Source organism: Carassius carassius, chromosome 16 (genome assembly GCF_963082965.1).
Source record: "Carassius carassius chromosome 16, fCarCar2.1, whole genome shotgun sequence".
Classification (NCBI taxonomy): Eukaryota; Metazoa; Chordata; class Actinopteri; order Cypriniformes; family Cyprinidae; genus Carassius; species Carassius carassius.
In genome coordinates, this window is record NC_081770.1 from 11,815,504 (window position 1) to 11,841,949 (window position 26,446).

Consider the following 26,446-nt stretch of genomic DNA (forward strand, 5'->3'; position numbering starts at 1 on the left):
TTGTAAAATCAGAAATGTGTTGTTGGGCTCAAATGCTCACACATTCACTCAATCCACGTCCTCTTCATTCAACAGCAGCATCTCTACAATCACTGATTCATTCCCTTGTTTTCCTGTGGAATCTGAAGGAAAATCCGGGTACAGACACAGAAACTGAAAAGAGAGAAAGAAACTATTTCACATGTAATGGATGATGTTAATCTCAAAGAAAATGAGAGCTCCTAATTATACAGGAAGTCAAAGACAAAAATCAAGTCTACAGTGAGCACCAGAAAACTCTTTCACAATATATCTTCTGTTGGATTTATTTTTGTTATAATGCTAGTGTTACATTTCATGGAACCTTTTTACTATAAAGACCATTTTGTCCAATGGAGAGAAACTTACTCCATTTAATAAGGCTGAACTCATTTTTCTCATAATTAATTTGTTGGTTTGAAGTAGATTCACACTTTTAAGTAATCACAATTGAATAAATAGTTATTCCACAACGTTTTCTTTTGTTTCAATTACTTTTATTTGTCAATGTTACTGAGAATTGTCAAGTTCATTTAACTTATGTATATTTACTCATGCATGAAGTTTATTTACTTAATAAGTAAATTTAAACTTAACCTATCTGCAGTATCGATTATCAAAGGACATATCAAAACAGTCACTGTAAAAAACTGTTTTTTAATTTCATTATTTCAGTTGTATATGAAAACATTGATTAAGAAGCATCACAAACATGCTTTGAATTGCTCAAGTGATCAGAACAGACTATTTGCAAAACAGCACTCTTCCACTGATTACTGTTCGAAACAACACTGAAACAACATCTCGTGCTAAATGGTTATAAGTAGGTTAAGAATATTATTAGAAGTCATTGTTGAAATAGTAAACCTCAAACTCCTTTGACCTTCCATAGGCTAAACATTTGACCTTTCATAAGCTAAACATTTAGGACTCAGAGGTTCTACCGTCAATTCTTTAAGATCTCAGATTTGATTCTTAGATCAGTTTTTGTCCACTAGAGGACAGAAATGATTGGCTCAGATGTTCTCCATGATTCACACTGCTGGGCGTCTCTCGCCTCATTAAATTGAACTCGTCTCCTGCTGCTCCTTTTTCCCCTTTCTCTTGTTTTTCTGTGGAAACAACATCTAGAGACAATGACGGAAATTGAAACAGACAGAGAAACAGTGTTGCTTAAACATATACACATATGATTTTACAAAAAGGAAGCTGCTCAACCAATCAGATTCAAGTACTAGAACTGGTGTGTAAACATACTGTTATTAAAATAAATGATGCTTCACTCACCTGTGACATCAATATTGAATCTCCTGAATGTGGTCTTTTGGCTGTTGATGATCTGGAGTTTAAAATGTCCAGAGTCTGTGGTTCTGATATCTTTGATGGTCAGAGATCCAGTCTTATCATCCAGCTCCAGTCTGTCACTAAAAATCTCAGTTGTTCTTGAATCCTTTATAGCAACGAGACGGTTTTCAGCTCCAAACGTCCACAGTATTAGATCACCGGTCTGTATTTCAGCATTATTGCGTAGAGGGACAGGTTCTCCCTCTTGCACTTTGTGCGTCCTCACTTCATGTCACAACAGCAAACAGAAACAGAGAAATACAGAAGAAAATAAAGTGGTAAGTAGTTTGCAGATTTAACATTACATGTTTAGATGACATTTCTAACCTACTTTGACATATTCAAAGATAACTAGGAGCTTCCTCTCCATTTTGTATTGTTCAGTTATCTTACTGACAGCTAACATAATGAGACCCAAAGGCACTGAACTAATATCATCTCTGTAGGATGCTATTATCTATCCACGGCTGTGTAAGTGGGGAAAAAAAATCACAGGGATTAAATTTTAGGCCTCATTCATATATGGAAATAAATTAGATACAAATCAGATGCATAGCCTATATAATCACTGTCCTGAAAAATTTGTACTATATAATTATATTGATGTATGTTTCTATGGCATTAAAAATGTTTCTATATGAATTCCATGACAATAAATTAAAGGGCTACTCCTCCCCAAAATGAAAATGTAATCATTATTCACTTATTCACCCACATCGTTTCAAATACATAAAAGCTATGTTCATCTTTGGAACACAATTTACTCATTTGTGGCTAAATGCTCCCTCTATATTTTTCTTCAACCGAGGAATCTAAGGTCGCGTTCATTATAACTCTGCTCACTGGACGAGCGGCAAGCTGGAGACTTCCGTGCTGCGCTTCCTTCCAAGCGTTTTCACAGGAGCTGTAGAAGGTACCCAGATAGCAAACGACATGTGGCCCAGTTCTGGCCCACATCTCCCATATTCTTCTGGCCCACATACCGCGCGGAATGACGGCGATGACTCAACCTGAGTCTGGCTGACATATGTTATCCACAACTGAACCAGATCTGGGCCACATCTCAGAAATGGTGTGGGTGACATCTGGGCCAGACCTGGCCCAGTTTTGTCTGACAGAAGTCAGCCACAACTGTACCAGATCCATGCCACATCTCACAAATGGCATGGGCGACACCTGGCCCAGATGTCAACCACGCCATTTCTGAGATGTGGCCCAGATCCGTCCCAGTTGTGGCTGACTTCTGGGTTAGATATGGCCCATATTTACCCTTTCTAGACACAAAAGCATATGTAATTCATCCAGAATAAAGAAAACACTCATGTAGTCTAAACTGCTTTATTAAAATATAAAAATTAGACAAATAAATATACATACATGAATACAACTGCATGTATAGATATAAAACAAATACATTTACATTATTACAAAATAAAAAATACAGATAAATATTTATAAATATAGTTAAATACACATTAACATTACATTTACATTTAGCAGACACTTTTATCCAAAGCAACTTACAAATGGAAGCAATCAAAATCAACAAAAGAGCAATGATATACAGGTGCTGGTCATATAATTAGAATATCATCAAAAAGTTGATTTATTTCACTAATTCCATTCAAAAAGTGAAACTTGTATATTATATTTATTCATTACACACAGACTGATATATTTCAAATGTTTATTTCTTTTAATTCTGACGTTTATAACTGACAGCTAAGGAAAATCCCAAATTCAGTATCTCCGAAAATTAGCTAGCTTTAGAGGCCCTTTTTTTTTTGCTTTTGTTAATTGTGTATATATATATATATATATATATATATATATATAAATGAATACAAAAAGATTAGAAAAGCTAGTATTATTATTTCTTTTTTTTTTTAAGAAAACAAGCACTTAGTAAATGAAAGACAACATATACACATGACGTATATCACATAACATATTGCGGCTGTGCGATTTGGGGCAAATATCTAATTGTGATTTTTTTTGACAGATAGTGCAGTTGCGATTTTGATTTGATTTTGCAAAGTCAAGCTTTAGCTTAATATTGTCAGTAGTGTGCAGCACAGTATGGGTTTCGTTACCCTGCTGAAAAAAAACAAAAACAAAAAAAACAATAGAAACCATCACAGAAATTCGTATGGTTTCCATTAAAACAATTACAAAATTACTTTTTGTAGTGTGTTTAGGGCATTATTCCAATATGAATTACTGTTCTATTTATTCCCATGTGCCAGATTACATCCCACCAACAGAATCCATCAAATACCAGTAGACACCATTATAGTTTACATTAAAGCCAATGTAATTCACATTATAACCCTCAATTCCATAAAATTTTCTATTGTGTTTTAGGACAATTTATTCATTTTTAAGTATTTAGGATTTTAAGAACAAGTGGAAAATGTGCTGAATGTTTCATTTCTTCTAAGTGAAATTAGCAATGCAGTTAAACTGAATTTACATTTGTGTTAAAATACAGAGACAAGCGTGAGTTGACACAGGCTGCAGCCGTGCATCAAGCCTTGTCCATATTGCCAGATGCGCTCGTAGAGTCTTGCGGTTTGGAGTATACCGAGTATAAACAAGCATTACGAAACAGGCTTCTGTAAATGGATCCTCTGTGAGACGCGGCAGAGAGGAGCGAGTATGAGAAACATTCAGATACACCGGCTGATTCAGTCTTCTGAATTGGGAGTAGCGAACATGCATTATAAACTTCTTTCAAATTAGAATCTGTTGGGGAGATAAAATGTGCAAGATAACGTATATGTACTAATAAAAACATCAAACAAAAAAATGTATCTTTTACTCTCCAGTACTGAAAGCAGTACTCTTTCAAATTAACATGACCTTTTTTGCAGTGGCGGTAGTTTGTATGTCCATCTATAGTTGCCATCATCTAATGTCTTTTGAGTACTGGTATCATATGAAGTCCTCACAAGTCCTGCAAGTCCTGTGCAGTTTCTAATAACCCTGGGATGGACATTTGCAGAAACAGGAAGGCAAAGGGAGAAAGATTAGCATAGCTGCTGTTCATATCATTTCAGGCAATGTGCACTTTTTACTATTTCATCAATGGAGTACATTGAGTACTATTTTTAATCTAGTAGGTTTAAACTGAAATAATTTTTCTAGATCCCTTAATAAACATATTATTTGTTGTCTGTTTTTGGGGAACAGACACAGTCTCTATAGAATGGACTGCATATGCCAGAGTAACATTTAATACATTTTAATAAAATTTAACTGGGAGGAACATCATAACTGTAATTTACACAACCATTCAAGAGTTTGGGGTCTGTAAGATATTTTATGCCTTTATAAAAAATCTCTTATGCTCACCACGGCTCCATTTATTGAATCAAATTACAGTAAAATAGCAACACTGTGACTATTACAATTCAAAACAACTCTTTTCTATGTGAATATTGTCAAAATGTAATTTATTCCTTTGATCAAAGCTGAATTTTCAGCATCATTACTCCAGTCTTCAGTGTCACATCTTCAGAAATCATTCTAATATGATGATTTACTGCTCAAGAAACATTTCTGATTATGATCAATGCTAAAATACAGACGTGCTGAATTTTTTTTTGATTTGTTGTTACATAGACTCCAAACATTTGAATGTTAGTGTTACATGCATCAAATTGTTCAAAATCATCTGTTTCAAATAAATGCAGGTCTTTTGAACTTTGTATTCATCTGTGAATCCTGAAAAATAAAATGCATCACGGTTTCCACAAAAAAAATGAAGCAGCACAACTGTTTCAACGCTGATAATAAGTTTCTTGAGCAGCAAATCAGCATTTCTGAGGGATCCATGTGACACTGAAGACTGGAGGAATGATGCTGAAAATACAGCTGCACATCACAGGAATAAATTAGTTTATAATGTATTCACATAGAAAACAGCTATTTTAAATTGTAATAATATTTCACAATATTACTCTTTTTACATATTTTAATCAAATAATTACTACAGAGGTGAGCAGAAGATAATTATTACAAATTGTATCAACTTCAAGCTTTTGATTACTAGTGTACTGTATATTTGAGGTTTGACTTACTGTACTAGTCTTGTGGTCAGTAGCATCTTTGAGATGTTGTCTTACAGTAGGTTCACTCCGACTGCAATTTGACACAGAGCCAACAATATTTAGTCTGCAGTTCCAGGTTTATTAGATGGAAACAAGCTAGAGCAGGTGAAATGCAAAAAATAAATAAATAAAATAACAGATTCATTGTGATATATGTTGTGAAAAAAATGCATATTAACGTTAGGTTACTTAACCTTTTCAGCGCTTCCTACATATCTGTCAGCAGCTCCCTTCAGAAATATTGAAATCTTGGACACTGCCTTCTGTTGTAGAAGGATTATTTTGTCACTCTTGAAATCGCAGAACAGTTTTATGTTTACCATAAAAAGATCCAATTTTCGCGCTCCTTGATAACGTGACGTCATCGATAAACAGTAAAGTGTAAATGTTAAGGTCAAATAAATTAAGCAATTTCCAATCATCCATTGAAAGATTACCAACAAAACAGTCAAAAGCTATCATCTACAAATGAAGATTTGATTAAAAGCCCAAACTTTCATAAATAAGAGCACAATAGAGTTATCATAGCTGACGATACGTCGTCTGAAAACGGTAGAAATGCTAACGGACTTTTTCGAAGACATTAAACCATTCCTATATAGGGCTGGGCGATATATCGAACGATATGATCATGCGCATCTAATCAGTAAAGCTGCTTCCGTGATCACCGCTAAAATCTCCATCACCTGCTTATAATTGGAGTGGCATTTAATAGACAGAGCCGTAGATCGCTGACAAGCCACGCCATATCGCGTTCATTATCGCAGATGAATCGCCTTCGATAATGAACGCGATATGGCGTGGCTTGTCAGCGATCTACGGCTCTGTCTATCAGAGGTGGGACTTTCAAGTCACAAGCAAGTCTTCAAGTCATATTCAAGTCCTCAAAGGGTTAAAGCTAAAGAGATAATTAAGTGACTAATTAAATGATGATTGTGCATTAGTGATGAACATCTGCTGTTAACAATCAACATCACTGAAGTAAAGAGAAACACAAGAACTACAACTGAATTTAGCCACAGCCTTCAACTGAAAAAATAAAGTAAAAGAAAAAAAAACACTATGCCACCATAATTGTGGTCAAGGTTTGCTTTAAGTAGTGTCTTGACCCTTTTACTAATTCAAACCAATTTGATTCAAAACAATTGCAATATTGTTTTCGCAACAAACATGTATGCATTGCTGAGTCGAACCTTGCAGTAACAGATGACCTTATGCTTTTTCTGCTTATAACTCATGATGACTGAACATCATGAAATTGTGTTTATCTTTGGATAGTAGACTGACACTCAGCTATTACTGAACTGAAGTAAAAAAAAAATCACAATGCTTCAATGTTGAAAGACACAAAAGGAGACAATCAGTTCAGGTTTTTAGACAAACACACTTATCACACAATCCTCAACAGTGGTGACAATTTTTCATACTGCAGTGCATGACGGGAGTTTTTACTAAGGTTTTACCCAGCATGCAACATTTTGTTGATTGTCACCACTGTTGAGAGTCAAATGCTGGTTCTTGATGTCTGTGTGTGTCTACAGAGTATAGTTTTTTCAAATTTTGTATGCTCTTAGTAGATTTAAAATTCACTTAATTTTTTTTCCATAGTGTAGTTTTACTGGGTTGATTATGCCAAACTTAAATAGAGCTAATGTTAATTTGAGTGTAATCTGACCGCCTATCACATACAGATTAATATCTTCTCTCTGCTTTACAGCACCTCATGCAATGCTACATAAAGAGATCTAACATGACAGTCAAGGGTCAAGAGCCCCACTAAAGCAAACACTGATCTCCATTATGGTTGCATCACTTTAACCAATAAAACATCAACATCTGATCCTCTGTAATTCTCAAGAACAGCAGGTGTTCATCATTAATGCACAATCATCACTTAATCATCTCATTAACTTTAACCCTTTGAGGACTTGGGATATGACTTGAAGACTTACTTATGACTTGAAAGTCCCAACTCTGGTAAAAGCTGAATGTCAGTCAACAATCCAAAGAAGACTATCTCATGATGTCCAAGTCAACATGAGTTATAAGCAGAAAAAGCACAAGATCATCTGTTACTACAAAGTTTGATTCAGCAATGCATACATGTTTGCTGCGAAGACAATATTGAAATTGTTTTGAATCAAATTGCTTTGAATTAGTAAAAGGGCAAAGAGACTACCTAAAGCAAACCCTGACCACAATTATGGTGGCATAGTGGGGTTTTTTTTTTCAGTTGAAGGCTGTGGCTAAATTCAGTTGTAGTTCTTGTGTTTCTCTTTACTTCAGTGATGTTGATTGTTAACAGCAGAAGTTCATCACTAATGCACAATCATCATTTAATTAGTCACTTAGTTATCTTATTAACTTTAACCCTTTGAGGACTTGGATATGACTTAAAGACTTGCTTGTGACTTGAAAGTCCCACCTCTGCTGTCTATTAAATGCCACTCCAATTATGTGATGGCGATTTTAGCGGTGATCACGGAAGCAGCTTTACTGATTAGATGCGCATGATCATATCGTTCGATATATCGCCCAGCCCTATTCCTATAAAGTAAATAAACAACAGAAGCGAGTCAAATACAAGTAAGAGAAGTGTCAACAACAGTTATAAGTAATATTTGTGTGATTTTATGGACTTAACTCACCTGAAAACAGTGAAATCAGCGAGAAACGGTGTGTTTCCTCGTGACATTTGCAGTGTTGCGCTCCGTTTCCATGGCAACTCCATCCGGTCCGCGCGCACGCCCATGAAAGCACGTCACGAATTAAAAGTCACACGCTTACGTTACATAAATAAACATATGAATAAACATATGCCCCTTATTTTTTTCTGTAAGAGGGGGCGCGGCCATTTGTAAATTTAATGTGTCTGGCTTTCGGTGTCATTCCAGCTATATTAGCTGTACAAACAGCTTGTTTTGCTGTTTACTGTTGCAAACTGCTGTATCTTACCTTGTTATTTTTAATGTATTGTCTTAATTATGAACGTACTGGTTTGTAGTGCAAACAGTTTTACCGTTTACTGCACTTTGTTCTTCTTGTTATTTCCCTATAACCATGACCATAAGTCTCCTACATTCACATACAATTGCTTGGTGGATAGAATTAGATCACTACATAATTCAAAATGTCATTCAATTATTATATTGCTAATTTAACATTCATTTTGTAGTTCTATAGCCCAGTGCAAAAAGCCAGGCCTGCACATAATAGTGGGACAAAGTGGCACTTTTATAGTTTAAGATTTTGTATTGTTGCTTTTACGAACACTCATATATGTATGTGTGTGTGTGTGTGTGTGTGTGTGTGTGTGTGTGTGTGTGTGTGTCTATAAGGTGCATCTTGAAGAAATGTGAATATCATGAAAAAAGGTCATTTTTTGTAACTCTTTTTATTAAAAAGTGAAATTTTCATATATTCTAAAGATTCATAATTTTTTTTTGATGATTAGAGCTAGGGCTGGGCGATATATCGAACGATATGATCATGCGTATCTAATCTAATCAGTAAAGCTGCTTCCGTGATCACCGCTAAAATCTCCATCACATAATTGGAGTGGCATTTAATAGACAGCAGAGGTGGGACTTTCAAGTCACAAGCAAGTCTTCAAGTCATATCCAAGTCCTCAAAGGGTTAAAGTTAATGAGATAATTAAGTGACTAATTAAATGATGATTATGCATTAGTGATGAACATCTGCTGTTAACAATCAACATCACTGAAGTAAAGAGAAACACAAGAACTACAACTGAATTTAGCCACAGCCTTCAACTGAAAAAAAAAAAACACTATGCCACCATAATTGTGGTCAGGGTTTGCTTTAGGTAGTGTCTTGACCCTTTTACTTATTCAAAGTAATTTGATTCAAAACAATTTCAATATTGTTTTCGCAACAAACATATATGCATTGCTGAATCAAACCTTGTAATGACAGATGATCTTATGCTTTTTCTGCTTATAACTCATGTTGACTTGGACATCGTGAGATAGTCTTCTTTGGATTGTTGACTGACATTCAGCTTTTACCAGAGTTGGGACTTTCAAGTCACAAGCAAGTCTTCAAGTCATATCCCAAGTCCTCAAAGGGTTAAAGTTAATGAGATAATTAAGTGATTAAGTGATGATTGTGCATTAATGATGAACACCTGCTGTTCTTGAGAATTACAGAGGATCAGATGTTGATGTTTTATTGGTCAAAGTGATGCAACCATAATGGAGATCAGTGTTTGCTTTAGTGGGGCTCTTGACCCTTGACTGTCATGTTAGATCTCTTTATGTGGCATTGCATGAGGTGCTATAAAGCAGAGAGAAGAAATTATTCTGTATGTGATAGGTGGTCAGATTACAATCAAATTAACATTAGCTCTATTTAAGTTTGGCATATTCAACCCAGTAAAGGTACACTATGGAAAAAAAAAATTAAGTGAATTTTAAATCTACTAAGTGCATTCAAAATTTGAATAACTATACTTTGTAGACACACACAGACATCAAGAACCAGCATATGACTCTCAACAGTGGTGACAATCAACAAAATGTTGCATGCTGGGTAAAACCTTGGTAAAAACTCATGCACGTCATCCCGTCATGCACTGCAGTATGAAAAATTGTCACCACTGTTGAGGATCGTGTGATAAGTGTGGTTGTCTAAAAACCTGAACTGATTGTCTCCTTTTGTGTCTTTCAACATTGAAGCATTGTGATTTTTTTTTTACTTCAGTTCAGTAATAGCTGAGTGTCAGTCTACTATCCAAAGATAAACACAATTTCATGATGTTCAGTCATCATGAGTTATAAGCAGAAAAACATAAGGACATCTGTTATTGCAAGGTTCGACTCAGCAATGCATACATGTTTGTTGCGAAAACAATATTGCAATTGTTTTGAATCAAATTGGTTTGAATTAGTAAAAGGGTCAAGACACTACTTAAAGCAAACCTTGACCACAATTATGGTGGCATAGTGTTTTTTTTTTCTTTTACTTTTTTTTTTCATTTGAAGGCTGTGGCTAAATTCAGTTGTAGTTCTTGTGTTTCTCTTTACTTCAGTGATGTTGATTGTTAACAGCAGATGTTCATCACTAATGCACAATCATCATTTAATTAGTCACTTAATTATCTCTTTAGCTTTAACCCTTTGAGGACTTGAATATGACTTGAAGACTTGCTTGTGACTTGAAAGTCCCACCTCTAAAAGACAGAGCCGTAGATCGCTGACAAGCCACGCCATATCGCGTTCATTATCGAAGGCGATTCATCTGCGATAATGAGCGCGATATGGCGTGGCTTGTCAGCGATCTACGGCTCTGTCTATTAAATGCCACTCCAATTATAAGCAGGTGATGGAGATTTTAGCGGTGATCACGGAAGCAGCTTTACTGATTAGATGCGCATGATCATATCGTTCGATATATCGCCCAGCCCTAATTAGAGCTTAATTTAATGAATGTAATTATTGCATTTAAAGTATAAAAAAAGGAGTTAAACAAATATTATTTACTTATTTAAAATGATTTTTAAAGAAACTTTGTCCTTGTCCCTTTTTTTTATCACACCAAAGGACGTTTCAGCCTTTTCTGTCAATGAATGACCTTGCTATTCCAAGCTAACCTGTCATTAGTGGCAAGCAAGACACATTTGCAAAATTTTCTAGGATTATGTAGCTTAACATGCACTTTTTAATAAAAAAATATATAATGTAGGGGTGTCATATTAATGCACAACAAAGCATAAAACATTTGTAGTGGTTCCGAAAAACTCAAAGGACATGGCGTCACACCAGAGGACATGGTACAAAAATGTAAAAAAAATCGAATAACATTGCAGCTTCATAACAGGTCCGTGTAGGACAAATAAATGTGTGTATGTATTTATATTACGTGTCCTGAAATATTATGGGCGTCCAGTACTCAAAATAGTTTTAGAACCACTGACTGGTAAAGTAAGGTGATCTGCCAGGACGTGTCTTCAGAAAATGGCACATCTGGTCACCTGGTATAGGCCATATCTGGCCCACATACAACAAGCCAGAACTCAACCTAAAACCGGTTTGTCACACATTGGCCGGATCTGGCCCACACGCAACAAGCCAGAACTCAACCTAAAACCGGTTTGTCACACATTGGCCGGATCTGGCCCACACGCAACAAGCCAGAACTCAACCTAAAACCGGTTTGTCACACATGGGCCGGATCTGGCCCACACGCAACAAGCCAGAACTCAACCTAAAACCGGTTTGTCATACATGGGCCGGATCTGGCCCACACACAACAAGCCAGAACTCAACCTATGACCGGTTTGTCACACATGGGCCGGATCTGGCCCACATACAACATGCCGGAACTGACACTAAAACCGGCTTGATGTGTGTGGGCCAAATCTGGCCGAAATGACCTCTGCCACTGCCAGAACTCAGCCATATGTGCCAGATTTGGCCCAGATAAGGCCCGGAAGTGTATGCTATCAGGGTATTTGATTGCGCTGCTTATGGCAGAGAGGCAGCTAGACTTCTCGTGGAGCTGCGATGAGGGGATCACACCGTAGCCGATTATTCTATCGAATTTCGCACGTTAGCCGTGGAGTGCGGGTGGAATTCTGAGGCGCAGTTGGACCGGTTTCTTCATGGACTTTCGGACACCATCAAGGACGATATTTATTCCTTGGATTTACCCGTGGGGTGAATAAGGTCATTGAGCTGGATTAGGGCTGGGCGATATATCTAAGATATGATCATGCGCATCTAATCAGTAAAGCTGCTTCCGTGATCACCACTAAAATCGCCATCACATAATTGGAGTGGCATTTAATAGACAGCAGAGGTGGGACTTTCAAGTCACAAGCAAGTCTTCAAGTCATATCCAAGTCCTCAAAGGGTTAAAGTTAATGAGATAATTAAGTGACTAATTAAATGATGATTGTACATTAGTGATGAACTTCTGCTGTTAACAATCAATATCACTGAAGTAAAGCAAAACACAAGAACTACAACTGAATTTAGCCACAGCCTTCAACTGAAAAAAAAAAAAAAAACACTATGCCACCATAATTGTGGTCAGGGTTTGCTTTAGGTAGTCTCTTGACCCTTTAACTAATTCAAGTCAATTTGATTCAAAACAATTTCAATATTGTTTTCGCAACAAACATGTATGCGTTGCTGATTCAAACCTTGTAGTGACAGATGATCTTATGCTTTTTCTGCTTATAACTCATGTTGACTTGGGCATCATGAGATAGTCTTCTTTGGATTGTTGACTGACATTCAGCTTTAACCAGAGTTGGGACTTTCAAGTCACAAGCAAGTCTTCAAGTCATATCCCAAGCCCTCAAAGGGTTAAAGTTAATGAGATAATTAAGTGACTAATTAAATGATGATTGTGCATTAATGATGAACACCTGCTGTTCTTGAGAATTACAGAGGATCAGATGTTGATGTTTTATTGGTTAAAGTGATGAAACCATAATGGAGATCAGTGTTTGCTTTAGTGGGGCTCTTGACCCTTGACTGTCATGTTAGATCTCTTTATGTAGCATTGCATGAGGTGCTATAAAGCAGAGAGAAGAAATTAATCTGTATGTGATAGGTGGTCAGATTACAATCAAATTACCATTAACTCTATTTAAGTTTAGCATAATCAACCCAGTAAAACAACACTATGGAAAAAAAAATTGAAGTGCATTTTAAATCTACTAAGTGCATACAAAATTTGAAAAAATATACTCTGTAGACACACACAGACATCAAGAACCAGCATATGACTCTCAACAGTGGTGAGAATCAACAAAATGTTGCATGCTGGGTAAAACCTTAGGAAAAACTCCTGTCATGCACTGCAGTATGAAAAATTGTCACCACTGTTGAGGATCGTGTGATAAGTGTGTTTGTCTAAAAACTTAAAGTGATTGTCTGGTTTTGTGTCTTTCAACATTGAAGCATTGTGATTTCTTTTTTACTTCAGTTCAGAAATAGCTGAGTGTCAGTCTACTATCCAAAGATAAACACAATTTCATGATGTTCAGTCATCATGAGTTATAAGCAGAAAAAGCATAAGATCATCTGTTACTGCTAGTTTCGACTCAGCAATGCATACATGTTTGTTGCGAAAACAATATTGAAATTGTTTTGAATCAAATTGCTTTGAATTAGTAAAAGGGTCAAGAGACTACCTAAACCAAACCCTGACCACAATTATGGTGGCATAGTGGGGTTTTTTTTCAGTTGAAGGCTGTGGCTAAATTCAGTTGTAGTTCTTGTGTTTCTCTTTACTTCAGTGATGTTGATTGTTAACAGCAGATGTTCATCATTAATGCACAATCATCATTTAATTAGTCACTTAATTATCTCTTTAGCTTTAACCCTTTGAGGACTTGAATATGACTTGAAGACTTGCTTGTGACTTGAAAGTCCCACCTCTAAAAGACAGAGCCGTAGATCGCTGAGAAGCCACGCCATATCGCGTTCATTATCGAAGGCGATTCATCTGCGATAATGAACGCAATATGGCGTGGCTTGTCAGCGATCTACGGCTCTGTCTATTAAATGCCACTCCAATTATAAGCATCTATCTTCATGACCTATCTTCAGTCATGGACGAGAGTGAGTTCTCTTTTCCAGACCCCGAACCCATGCAGATGGGCAGGTCTCGCCTTTCACAGCAGGAGAAGCAGAGACGCAGAGAGAGGTTAGTGCTGACACTGTGGAGCCGCCGGCCACGTCGTTCTGCAATGCCCAGTAAAAGCCGGTGCCCGCCAGTAGGTAAGAGGTTACTGACGGGTGGAGCCACTCTTAAATCCTCTCTTTCTGTTACGTCGCTACCGGTAAGACTGACTCTCCATTCTCTCTCTTTTGACTGTGAGGCTTTGGTGGATTTGGGGGCGTAGGGTAATTTTTTAGACATTAATGTGGCTAAAAGACTTAAGATACCCATGGTGGAACTCTCTCAGCCCATCTCTGTGGTGGCCCTAAATGGTCAGCCATTACCCTCCGTCACACATTCCACAGTCTTCGTCAAACTCGCTATCTCTGGACAACACACTGAGATCATTGACTTTCTGCTCACTGACACTCCTGCTGCTCCTGTGGTCTTGGGGCATCCCTGGCTGGTGCTCCATAATCCCCACATAAACTGGGGATAAATTCTGTGTTGTCCTGGAGTGAATATTGATGATCACACTGATCTGTCTAACATGCCACGTGAGTACCTCAACCTGAAGAGAGTGTTCATTAAGTCTCAGGCTGCTTCTCTACCTCTGCATCGTCCCTATGACTGTGCTATAGAGTTACTGTCTGGTACGTCTCCACCTAAAGGCAAACTATATTCGCTTTCAGAAATATATTTCTGATTCTCTTGCAGCCAAGATCATCCGCCCCTCTTCCTCTCCAGCAGGTGCGGGATTTTTTTTTGTGAAAAAGAAAGACGGCTCTCTTTGCCCCTGTATTGACTATCGAGGGTTGAATGACATCACGGTGAGGAATACTTATCCTTTGCCTTTGATGTCGTTGGCTTTTGAGCGTTTGCTGGGGGCGGCAATTTTTACGAAATTAGATCTCCGTAACGCTTATCAGTTGGTTCGCATAAGAGAGAGGGATGAATGGAAGACCGCGTTTAATACCCCCAGCGGGCACTTTGAATATCTTGTTCTTCCTTTTGGTCTTTGTAACGTCCCCGCGGTATTCCAAGCACTCGTCAACGATGTGTTGAGAATATGGTAGATCAGTTAATTTATGTCTACCTGGATGACATACTGATATTTTCTCATTCTCTCCAGGAACATGTTCAACACGTCAGGCGAGTGCTTCAGAGGCTGTTAAAGAGTGGGCTTTTTGTCAAGGCGGAGAAGTGCGTTTTCCATGCACAGTTTGTTCCTTTTTTGGGATACATCCACTCGGCTGAGGGGGTGCGCATGGATACCGACAAGATTCAGGCTGTGGTAAATTGGCAAACCCCAGAGTCTTGTAAGGCCCTGCAGAGGTTTCTGGTCTCTTCCAATTTCTACCGGCGCTTTATTCGCAACTTCAGCCAGCCAGCTGCCCCTTTCACTGTCTTAACCTCCATCAAGACTGCCTTCAGGTGGTCTAGTGCAGCGGAAGCTGCATTTACCAAACTAAAGAGCTGCTTCATTTCAGCTCCCATTCTCATTGCCCCTGATCCTTCCCAGCAGTTTGTGGTGGAGGTTGACGCGGCAGAGGTGGGGGTTGGCGTGGTTCTATCCCAGCGTTCCCTCATGGACGTAAGGTGCATCCTTGCACGTATTTTTCTCACTGTTTGTCCCCCGCCGAGCGTAATTATGACATTGGTAACAGAGAGCTGTTGGCAGTCAAGCTAGCTTTGGAAGAGTGGCGTCATTGGTTGGAAGGTTCGGGGTTTCCTTGTATTTTTTGGACCGATCACAAAAATCTTGAATACATCAAGTCAGATAAAAAAGATTAAACTCTAGGCAGGCTCGGTGGGCTCTTTTTTTTCTGTGGTTTTGATTTTTCTATTTCTTATTGTCAAGGTTCTAAGAACATCAAACCGGACGCATTATCCTGTATTTTTATGTTTCTGATTGCCCATCTTTCGCATAGCCTCGCAAGGGGTAACGCCCCCGCCCGGATGCCCACCGGGTCGGTTGTTTGTGCCAGACGTTTTAAGGTCTGAAGTCATCCGATGGGGTCATTATTCCAAAGTAGCTTGCCATCCTGGGGTTAATCGTACCATGTTTCTAGTTAAACAGCAGTTTTGGTGGCCAGCCATGGCTCGTGACATTTGTCTATTTGTTTTGGCTTGCTCTGTCTGTGCTGTTTTGAAGTCTTCCAATTGACCCCCTGCTGGACTCCTTCAGCCGCTGTTAGTTCCTTTCAAGACTCTGGTCCCACATTTCCTTAGATTTCGTTTCAGGTCTCCCTCCTTCACAGGGAAACACGGTGGTTTTGACTGTGGTGGACCGGTTCTCAAAGGCAACTCATTTCATTCCTCTGCCTAAATTACCTTCTGCAAAAGAAACAGCGATTGCTGTCATAGATCACATTTATCGCTTACATGGCCTCCTGATGGACGTGGTCTCTGACAGGGGGCCTCAGTTTGTTTCCAAATTTGGGAGAGAATTTTGTAAATTACTGGGGGCGACTGAAAGTCTTTCCTCTGGATTTCATCCTCAGAGTAATGGTCAGACGGAGAGGGCCAACCAAGATCTAGAACGAGTGTTGCGATGTTTGGTTTCTCAGAACCCCTCCTCTTGGAGTCAACAGCTCTCATGGGTTCAGTATGCACATAACTGGTTACCAGTTTCAGCTACGGGCCTATCGCCTTTTCAGTGTAGTTTAGGGTACCAGCCACCACTTTTTCCAGAAATGGAATCTGAAGTCGCGGTCCCGTCTGCCCACGCATTTATCCAGAGGTGCCGACGCACCTGGACCAGGGCCAGATTGGCCCTGTTCCGGGTGGGGGCGTGCACCAAGGTTCAGGCCGATCACCACCTGTTGAAACCTCCCGTCTACGTCGCAGGTCAAAAAGTGTGGCTTTCATCACAGAATATTCCTCCGATCCCGATCCGTCATTAATAAGCTTGCGCCAACATTTATTGGCCCATTTACTGTCACCAAAATTATTTATAAATTACTGTCATATAAAATTAACTCCCTCCTGCGTGTAGGAGAATTCATCCGGTTTTTCATGTTTCTAAATTAAAGCCCATTTTTCATTCACCCATTAATCCGCCCAGTTCCGAAGTTCCTTGTTCCGAAGACAAACAGAGCTTTTAACGGTTTGGAACGGCATAGGGGTAAGTGATCAATGACAAAATTTTCATTTTGGGGTAGAGTATCCCTTTAAACTTATTGTACTATGGAAATGTATTTGTGATGTCATATATGATATTTGTTGTGTTTTGTTTCACGAAGTGCAGTGTAAAATGCACACATCTGATATGGGTCACTTTTAAAAGAAATTTAAGCATGTCATCTAAAACTTCAAATAGAGAGACAAAATCAGAATAGGTCATGAAGACCTGTAGTGTAAATGTGGCCTTAGAGGCCTATGTCCTCCAGAGTTTAGCTCCAAGCTGCTGCAACCATCTTGCCTCGAAGTTTATAGTAATCCTGAAGACCTTGATTAGCTGTTTAAATAAGCAGTTTAATAAAGCTTAACTCTGCAGGAAATTGGTCCACCAGGAACATGTTTGGACATCCCTGATCTAAACCATGATCATTAACACATTGAAAGACTTACCACCAACAGTCAGAATGAATCGCTTGTATTTGGTTATTCTTCCTCTGCTGCTGATCTTGAGGTTATAGAGTCCAGTGTGAATGGTTCTGACGTTACTGATGGTGAGATTTCCCAAATCATCTAGGCCGAGTTTGCTCCTGAATCTCCCATCAACACCAGGATATGCTCTCTTACTATTCACTCCATTAATTTCATGGATGGCAATGAGATTGTTTTTATCTTCGTACCACCATTGTATCTTTTCATCTTTATGTATTTCAGTAAGACCAGTGAGTAGAGTGACAGATTCTCCTTCTTTCACTGACTGATTTTCACCTGTCACAGCAGCACATTGGTTATTTTGGCTTGGCATGTTCACAGAAACTGCAAATTGCAGATATTGGTGATTTACATATGAACTGTACAAAGAAAGTGGGATGATTTGTATTACAAATGTATCAATCCACTGAGAATCAGAATGGCTCTATAAAATTCATATATGTGCGTAAAATATGTGTACAAATGTTTGTACGCAGCAGTCTTGATTCACCAGTAAATGAATCAAGATTGGCTTCTTGACCCTGGTTTTAAATCATCCTCAATAAGCCCTTCCCCAAACTCCACCAATTAATTCCAATTAATAAAGGTACAAAATAAAACATATATTCTAATGCTTAATTCTTAAACAGCAGACAAAATGTAAAAAAAGCATGAATATACATCCATATGTTAGTCATCTTTATAGTAAATTCTTTGATTCTCTATCATCGAACACAGATCTTAATGTAAGTAGCTTTTGTAAAACTGAAAGTATATTTCTTCTATTCACAAACCCAGTCAATCTGAAACATTTTAATACTGATTTTGAAACATTATTATTTGCACCTTTAAGCTCTAATGCAGCATATCAAAACGTGGCTATTATACTTACACACTTGTTTTTCTAGTTTAGAGTTTTTGCACTGACAGTAAATCAAAACTGCAACCGCCAGCAGAACGATAACAGTTATCCCTGCTGTAGCACCAGGAGACAGTCCCAGAACGGCAGCCGCTAAAGAAAAAGACGTGTGGGTAAATGTGTCTGAATTTTAATCAGATTTTTTATTAAAATGTTTTGAGTAACCAAGTCAAGTTATTGTAACAATATATATATATATATATATATATATATATATATATTAACAATAACCAATGTGGTGGTGCTATTGTTATTGTAGGTGTATGTTAAATAACCAATAACCATATATATATATATATATATATATATATATATATATATATATATATATATATACACACACACACACTAAAACAGGGGTTCATCATCAATATAATAAGAACATACATTATGTTCAAGGGTTTAATTTTAATACAAGTATCTGATTTAATTATGTCATTACATCGAAAGACTAACTATAAAGCCTCACCCGTGACAGAAAGAAGGAATCGCTGTGAGCTCTCACTGCCTCTGATCTGTACTTCATAAAGTCCAGCGTGTTCAGTTCTGGTGTTTGTGATGGTCAGAGATCCAGTCTGATTCAGCTGCAGTCGATCTTTGAATCTCTCATCAGCATCATTTAATGAGCTCTCATTAGTCCCTACATATAGTTTAGCCAGGAGGATGCCTTTATCTCCAAACCTCCACACAATCAGATCATCTGAGTGTATTTCAGCATCAGTTTGTAGAGTGACAGGATCTCCCTCCATCACTGACACTGACTTCACTCCATCCGTCTCATTAACAACGCCTGGAAAACATTCAGATCAGATGTGTGATTGAGTGGAGTGGACTGAGGTTGGAAGTGGGACATTTCAACTTAAATCAAGATATTTGTCTGTAATGTGATACATTAGATTTTCAATGATCTAACAGTCATCTAAACAAACCTTGATCTATACCCACCAAAGACAGTAACACTAAATATCTTGATTGTAGTCTTTTTTCTAGAGACAGTTAGTTTATATTGTCCAGTGTGTGTGATCCTTGTATTTCTAATAGTCAGAGAGCCAGTGTTTTGATCCACTTGCAGTCTGCCAATGAATCGTTCATCATCGGTTAAAAATAATGAGGTCAAATCGTTCTTTCTCGTTATTTGAGATACGATAGAGTCTTTAGGTCCAAACATCCACAGTATTGTATCATCGTTTTGTGTTTGAGTAAGGTCCATGTGTAGAGTGACAGAATCCCCTTCCATCACTGACATTGACACGGTTTCATCTCCACCAGACACACCTGTAGAATAAGAGAACAGTTACAGATATAGATTAAACTTACTAATACCACGTTAGTAACATATTCAACTAAAAGCATTGTGTGAGACAGAAATGGAATTGCAACTGAACACAATCATAAAAGATGATTTAGACGCTCATATGCTTGCCTATATATGCATCATCAATGTCTATACTGAATTTGGTCCTCCAATATTACCGTCTTTTTGCATTAATAAACTTTAGGCTATATAACGTTTCTTAAGAGATGCGAGATGAGGATGTGCGCGTGAACGCATTTTCCCCTAATTCTCCAGCAAATTCAACGAAGCACTTATTCAGATGCGATCTGAATAATGAAGACCTTACTAAAACGCTTGCCATATTATCTATAAATGCGTGTTGTTCCTTCAGTGTCAGTTCCCGCTTTTGTCTAACAGTTGAGAAAACTTAGATTTATAACTTACCTTCAATAAATAGTAATAAAAGAGAGAGCAATAACGTGTTCTGCATGTTTTTATAGAGCGGTGTCCAAATGTAATATGGATGATCAGTAGAGATCGTTTCTGTTTCTCTGTTTCAATAGGTTTTCAAGTAAATGTTCTTCTTATCCGATCCGCGCTCATACCAAGTGTAGTGTGAACATGGGCGTAGATTACGCATCGGACGTAATCTACGCCCCCCTCCCCCTCCCCCCAACCACTTTTAATATCACGTAAATTCGTCCCCCACACCTTTTTGGTCAAGTGTATTCACATAGAGGTTTTCAAGAGCTTGTGTGAATAAATATAGGGTGAATTGCCCTAATTTGGGACATGTTTTGCATTTCAGATTTCTGTGACATATTGCGATGTGTAACCAAAACACGTAACCTTCCCGCATTAGGCAGTGCCCTACTTTAGGGCAATTCACCCCTAGATTCAAACTCAAAGAGAGCGGATAGTCTGCGCATGACCTGATATTTTATTCGGAGAAGGCGAGATGAACATCACTGAGCGCTAAACGCTCCTGCAGTGCTCTCAGCACAGAAAGTCATAACAGGAAACTCCTAATATGGGCAACAGCGTCCAGCTATCGCTGTATGAAAACAGTTTTCACAGAAAAAAAATAAAGTTTTTGAAACATGAAGACATTAAACATACGATTGTGACAATATATGGTTTATATAGTCATCTTCAGCTGGTGATAAAGTATATGAACAATGCAGTGCTAATTGACATTGCATTAAAGGGTGAACATATTACCAAAAACCAGGACAGTATGCACAGCAATCAGATACTCAAATGATACTTGAAGTTTACTCAAAGATAGGCTACCTTATAATTTCAATACATTTATAGTATGCATCCTCTGTATGGATAGAAAAATTGTTGTATTGCAAAATATCTGTAACCAAAGACACAAATTCAGATTATTATGAATTTATTATGACAAGTTTAAAAATAACGAATTAAATAATCATAAAAAATGTCTCTGCTGTATTCGAAAAATAAATAAGTAATAAATAGCAAATATACCTCTGCTATATTTGCAATATATATATATATAGTTTTCTTCATCCTCATTTTCCTCTTCATCCTGTTTTTTTCTTCCTCATCATCTTGTCTATATTCTGCTGTAGAGCTGATCTTTCCTAGCAGTTTTTTGTTGCTTAACAAAAAAGCATGAAAGTCTTTGCAAGAAGTGTCTTTCAAATTGTATTGCACAAACAGAATCCCTTTCAATGACTCAACAGAGAGTTGGTTCCTCTCCACTGGCTCTGCATCAGTGAGAAAACCCTCTCAACATCTGCATTGTGAGAGAGAAGTGCAAAGACAAAATGTGCAATCTTCAGTAGTTCTGAGTAGCATGCTGCTTTTGGCCTTCTCAAAGTATTTGGTCAATTTCTGGTGCACCTGCAGGCCAATGAACTCCACATCACTGTTGCATCTTTATATGAATTTCTTCAGATTGGAGGGCAGGTCAAAACACTGGTGCACCTGCAGGCCAATGAACGCCACATCACTGTTGCATCTTTCTATGAATTTCTTCAGATTGGAGGGCAGGTCAAAACACTGGTGCACCTGCAGGCCAATGAACTCCACATCACTGTTGCATCTTTATATGAATTTCTTCAGATTGGAGGGCAGGTCAAAACACTGGTGCACCTGCAGGCCAATGAACTCCACATCACTGTTGCATCTTTCTATGAATTTCTTCAGATTGACGACCAGGTCAAAACACTTGACATCATCAGTTGGCACCCACTTCTCTCTTACTTGATGCAGGCTTCCACATCATTCCAGTCTGGTGGCTCACTCATATCCATCCACATTGAGTCTCTCCAACTCTTCCATGGGATTCATCTGCTGTTCAATATTTTCTTCACCTCCATGACGGAGTTCTTTTCCTTTTCCATTTGTTGAATGTGGAACACAGACATGAGTGAATGCATGTGCCACATGTAGATCTCACTGGGCCCGGTTCCCCAAAACGTTCTCATCGCTAAGTAGTTCTTAACCTATTCCTCTCTTAACGTTATGGCACGATTCCCGACACGTTCGTATGCTAAGTATATCTTTTGTAAGTCACACTTTTGTAAGGTTGGTCTGGACCATTCGTAAGCTCTCTCTTAACGTTGTTTGAACTCAAGACGCTAGTCGCCGCCACTGTGCAGCAGTCTTTAGAAATCAGCGCAGCGCAGCACAAGTCAAAGTATGGTATGTTGACAATGTTGTGGCTCAACAATGATTTTATGTTATGGACATTTTAAAATATGTCGGATGTGTCAAGAATTTTGTGTTTTCAACCTGTGGTCCGCAGCCCCCTAGTGGGTCGCGGTGGTATTGCAGGTGGGCCGCCAATTACTATTAAAATAAATAATATTGTTAATATATGTAAAAATGTCTAAGTCATAACATTACATCATTTCATATATATAATTGAATAACAAAAAAGAAATATTAAACTGCATAAATGGCTGTTGTGTTTCCTCCTGACTGCTTGCTCCGCTGACTGTCTACCCGCTGCCAAGCTCTGTCTGGATCTGGTTTCCCTTTTTGCTGAGCGGTGCCCGCCAGAGTTATTTTTGTGTTCATTTCCAATCCATTCTAGGGCTGTGCGATTAATAGAAATCGTCATAAAATCACGATTTGAGAGTGCGCGATTTCTAAATCTCTTTATAGCACAATTTTCCGCGGCCCTGACCTCCCGCAGTATGCTATCCGAGCCAAACAGAATACAGTGGCCTAGCGCGAGAACAAAACAGACTGGGCATACGCCAGTAACTCCAGGTTCACACACTTTCTGTGATGCGCCTTTTTTCCGAGCCCATGTTAACGGATCAGAGCATTCACACTGCACGCAGTAAAAGGCTAGAAATAAAAACGTGCGAAAATAATTAGTATCTAACACATGAGCATAGAGAGAGTTGTGATTGCACAGGACACAGTTTAAGTGAGAGGAGACACGTTTTAAGTGAGCACACTCTCTCCGCGCAGAGCAGCGTGTATCTGGTTTTGTGACAGAGCAAAGGAAATCTGCGTGCGAACAGAGAGATTCGCGCTCGTGCATTAATTTAATGTGCTTTCGCGTTATATTTATGCGCTCTCGCTGCTGACCGCATACACATACTGTATACACACTGCAAACACCTGAGGCACCACTACAATTAATAAGCTATATGAACAATGCATGGCAAAAAAGAAAAAAAAAAGTCCCTGGACACGGGATTTTTTTTTTTTTTGCCATAATTCTATACATTTTGTTACATCTTTACTATAGTGATAATTTTGACTTATGTCTGTTCTAGAAACGTTACAACTTTTTGATAAGCTCTAATTGGTTTTCTTTTGGAAATATGTTTCAAATTTATCCTGAATGCATTTATGAATGTAAAAGCATATCGGTGTGTGTCACAATCACAAAATTGATCAAAGAAATCGCAATAGTTTTTTTTTTGTTTTTTTGTCCATATCGCACAGCCCTAGTTCATTCAATAAATACAGTTAACAATCTAGCTTCTGAGTACTTAGTTATTAACCCAACAATAGCGGGGTCAGTTAATTTTTTGAAGTGGGCCGCGCAAACATATGTGTGTGGTTGTGTGGGCCGCGAGCTGAAAAAGGTTGGGAACCACTGGCCTAGGCTATTTCGTAATGTCATTAAAGCATTTCAGTTTGGCAATCGCTTTTGATAATTAAATCTGGCAAATAATTTGGCTCTAAATGGCTAAGATCTATAAATGGGTAAGCATAGGGGTCTCCAGTAAGTGACCAACTATGGCAGCGATCCAACGTGTCCTTGTATTTAATCAAAGATGGCGCCGGCCAAGTCCATGTCTTCAAACCTTTTGACATTTTGCCTTACGTGGCTATATATATTATATACAATACAATACAATACAATACCACATTAAACAGAAGTAACTGCAGCTGCTTGCCAATCAATTCTGATTGTTAAGTACCCTACCATTAATATAAAAGTGTATTACATCATTTTTAGAAGTCGTTAAACCCATGTCAAGAAGTGGCACAACGGGATAAGAAGGGTGGATGATTAGCGAGGGATACCCGGTTCATATAACCGTCACAACATATCTTGTGAACATATTACTGACCATTTGATAATTTAATTTATAGTCTATATTTTACTGAAAACTTAAACTGTTAAAATAAATGTTACTGGAATAATTTGAGGAATGTTTCATTTGCATAGAACGTGTTGTCTTTCTTAACGCTGTATTGCACCTTCGCGTGAAGTGGAAAATCGATTCCTGAGCAATCGATGCCAACTAATTCAGCACCTTCAATCGGGACAGCGCCCTTGTAGCTTCGAACGTACGAGGCAGCGTGCTAAGAAGCTTCCTAAGGGACACTTCGGGGAACACACTTAGGAACATAAACAACTGGTAAGATATATCTTTCGAGTATTCTTAGCGCGCTAAGAGAGAACGTTATCGGGGAACCGGGCCCAGGTCATTTTCAAAACACTTCTTGATCACTATGGGTGGCTTTTGATGTGAGAGAAAGAATGCCTTTAAAGCTGGAAACATCTGTAGCATCCTCACAATGCATGGGAACAATGACAGCCACCTTGTCTTGCTGTGAGAAAGCATCCTCCTGTACTCAATGTCAACAAAATCACAGTACTTCCCCAGGTTCTCAGTGCATACAGTGTAAATACTGGTAGGGGAATTACTGGTAGATTTTAAACATGATATTCTCAAGGTCAACATCTATTGTGTCTGCCCCATGATGAACAAAATTATTCAATGTGTGTGCTGGACAACCCACACCAATCAGCCTTGTTCTGCAGCAACCTCTTCAAATTTGTGTACAAAAATAATATGGAAGTGAATGGTGCCAGACGACTGTCTAATATTCTTAGAATTATCTTCTTTTGTGTTCAGCAGAACAAACTAGTTGGGAAATTTCAACCACAATACCCCACGATTAATGTAGTGAACATATGTATTAAAAACAAATCTTTATTACTCTGTACCACACCTTAACCTGAGAGGAAATCCATATCTTTCCACAGACTCTTGGAAGAAGGTCAGTGCAATTAATGCTGTATTGTTTTTGGCAGCACCAAGGTACATTATCTGTAAAAATAGAAAGTGTTGTTAGTTCTGTTTATATGGTACCCTGTACATATTTCCAATGTTACTTTACACTGTACAAAAGAAGAAAAACAAAATTACCTTTCGCGAAAAGACGTCCACCCCTCCAAACAAGACAATGTTATACCTAAAACCACAGGCATTAGACCAAGATTCTCAACTCTGGCTCTTGAGTTCCACTTCCTGCAGAGTTTAGCTCCAGCCTTGATTAAACTCACTTGCCTATAACTTTCTAGTAATCCTGAAGACATTGATTAGCTTGTGTAAATGTTTTTGATTAGGGTTGGAGCCAAACTCTGCAGGAAAATAGACTTCAAGGGACAGAATTTGTAAACCGCTACATTAAAGTCCCCCTGTGGGGAAAATCTATATTTCTATTCATGTTTGTGTGGTGTTTTTAATATGCTTTAAGACAAGCCATGTGTGAATTCATAAGTCGACACCATTGCTGAGTATTTTCTCCTTAAAACTGCAGTGAACCAAAGACAGTCTCAAAAACATGCTTTGAAATCGCTGGTGTTTCTGACGTCACAAACTACCTTGTAACCAATCAGGTCAACGTGTGATCATCAACCAGTGGATCTCTGAGCTGTGTGAGTGGAGGCAGGGCTCATTTGCATATTCATAGAACCATGCATACTAAATGAGGAAAGGGTGTCAAGTTACATACGAGCTATTTTAAGGCATTAAAGGATTAGTTAATTTCCCCCAAAAATTGTGCTGATAATGTACTCACCCCATGACCAAGACCACCCAAGTCCATGTCTTTCTTTCTTCAGTCAAAAAGAAATTAAGGTTTTTAGGAAAACATTCAAGGATCTTTCTCAATATAATGGACGTCAATGGAAACGTCAATGGATTTGAAGGTCCAAATGTCAGTCTCAATCAAAGGCTTTACACAATCCCAGTCGAGAAATAAGCGTCTTATCTAGCGAAATTATCGGTCATTTTCTAAAAAATGAAATACATACTT

The 26,446-nt window shown here is 38.2% G+C and overlaps 2 protein-coding genes across 8 annotated transcripts in view; one reads left to right on the top strand and one right to left on the bottom strand.

Annotated features, from left to right (window-relative positions):
- Positions 1 to 26,446, top strand: part of LOC132160299 (SLAM family member 9-like) — a 211,660-nt gene that overhangs the window by 169,632 nt on the left and 15,582 nt on the right. The window lies entirely within an intron of this gene.
- On the bottom strand, positions 769 to 25,685 carry LOC132160267 (uncharacterized). Of its 4 annotated transcripts, XM_059570013.1 has the most exons (8): positions 25,555 to 25,685; positions 25,364 to 25,455; positions 19,564 to 19,893; positions 19,088 to 19,408; positions 18,592 to 18,711; positions 17,682 to 17,996; positions 1,306 to 1,587; positions 769 to 1,145 (listed from the first exon to the last, which is right to left on the bottom strand). In XM_059570013.1, the coding sequence occupies exons 2-8, from the start codon at positions 25,377 to 25,379 to the stop codon at positions 994 to 996; spliced, it is 1,536 nt and encodes a 511-aa protein (XP_059425996.1). In that variant the 5' UTR covers positions 25,380 to 25,455; positions 25,555 to 25,685; the 3' UTR covers positions 769 to 993. The 4 variants fall into 4 exon arrangements, with proteins under 4 accessions (XP_059425996.1, XP_059425995.1, XP_059425994.1 ...); XM_059570012.1 differs by having other exon boundaries at positions 25,364 to 25,674; XM_059570011.1 differs by lacking the exons at positions 25,364 to 25,455; positions 25,555 to 25,685 and adding an exon at positions 20,339 to 20,486 and having other exon boundaries at positions 769 to 1,130.

What these genes read in the sequence shown, in the direction of transcription:
- LOC132160267 (XM_059570010.1), bottom strand. Translation starts at nt 20,384, where the DNA reads ATGCAGAACACGTTATTGCTCTCTCTTTTATTACTATTTATTGAAG. An exon ending in ATTCCTTCTTTCTGTCACGG is followed by an intron (nt 18,712 to 19,087) that starts GTGAGGCTTTAT and finishes CTTTTTCTTTAG; the next exon opens with CGGCTGCCGTTCTGGGACTG. An exon ending in TAAACTAGAAAAACAAGTGT is followed by an intron (nt 17,997 to 18,591) that starts GTAAGTATAATA and finishes CTGCTGTGACAG; the next exon opens with GTGAAAATCAGTCAGTGAAA.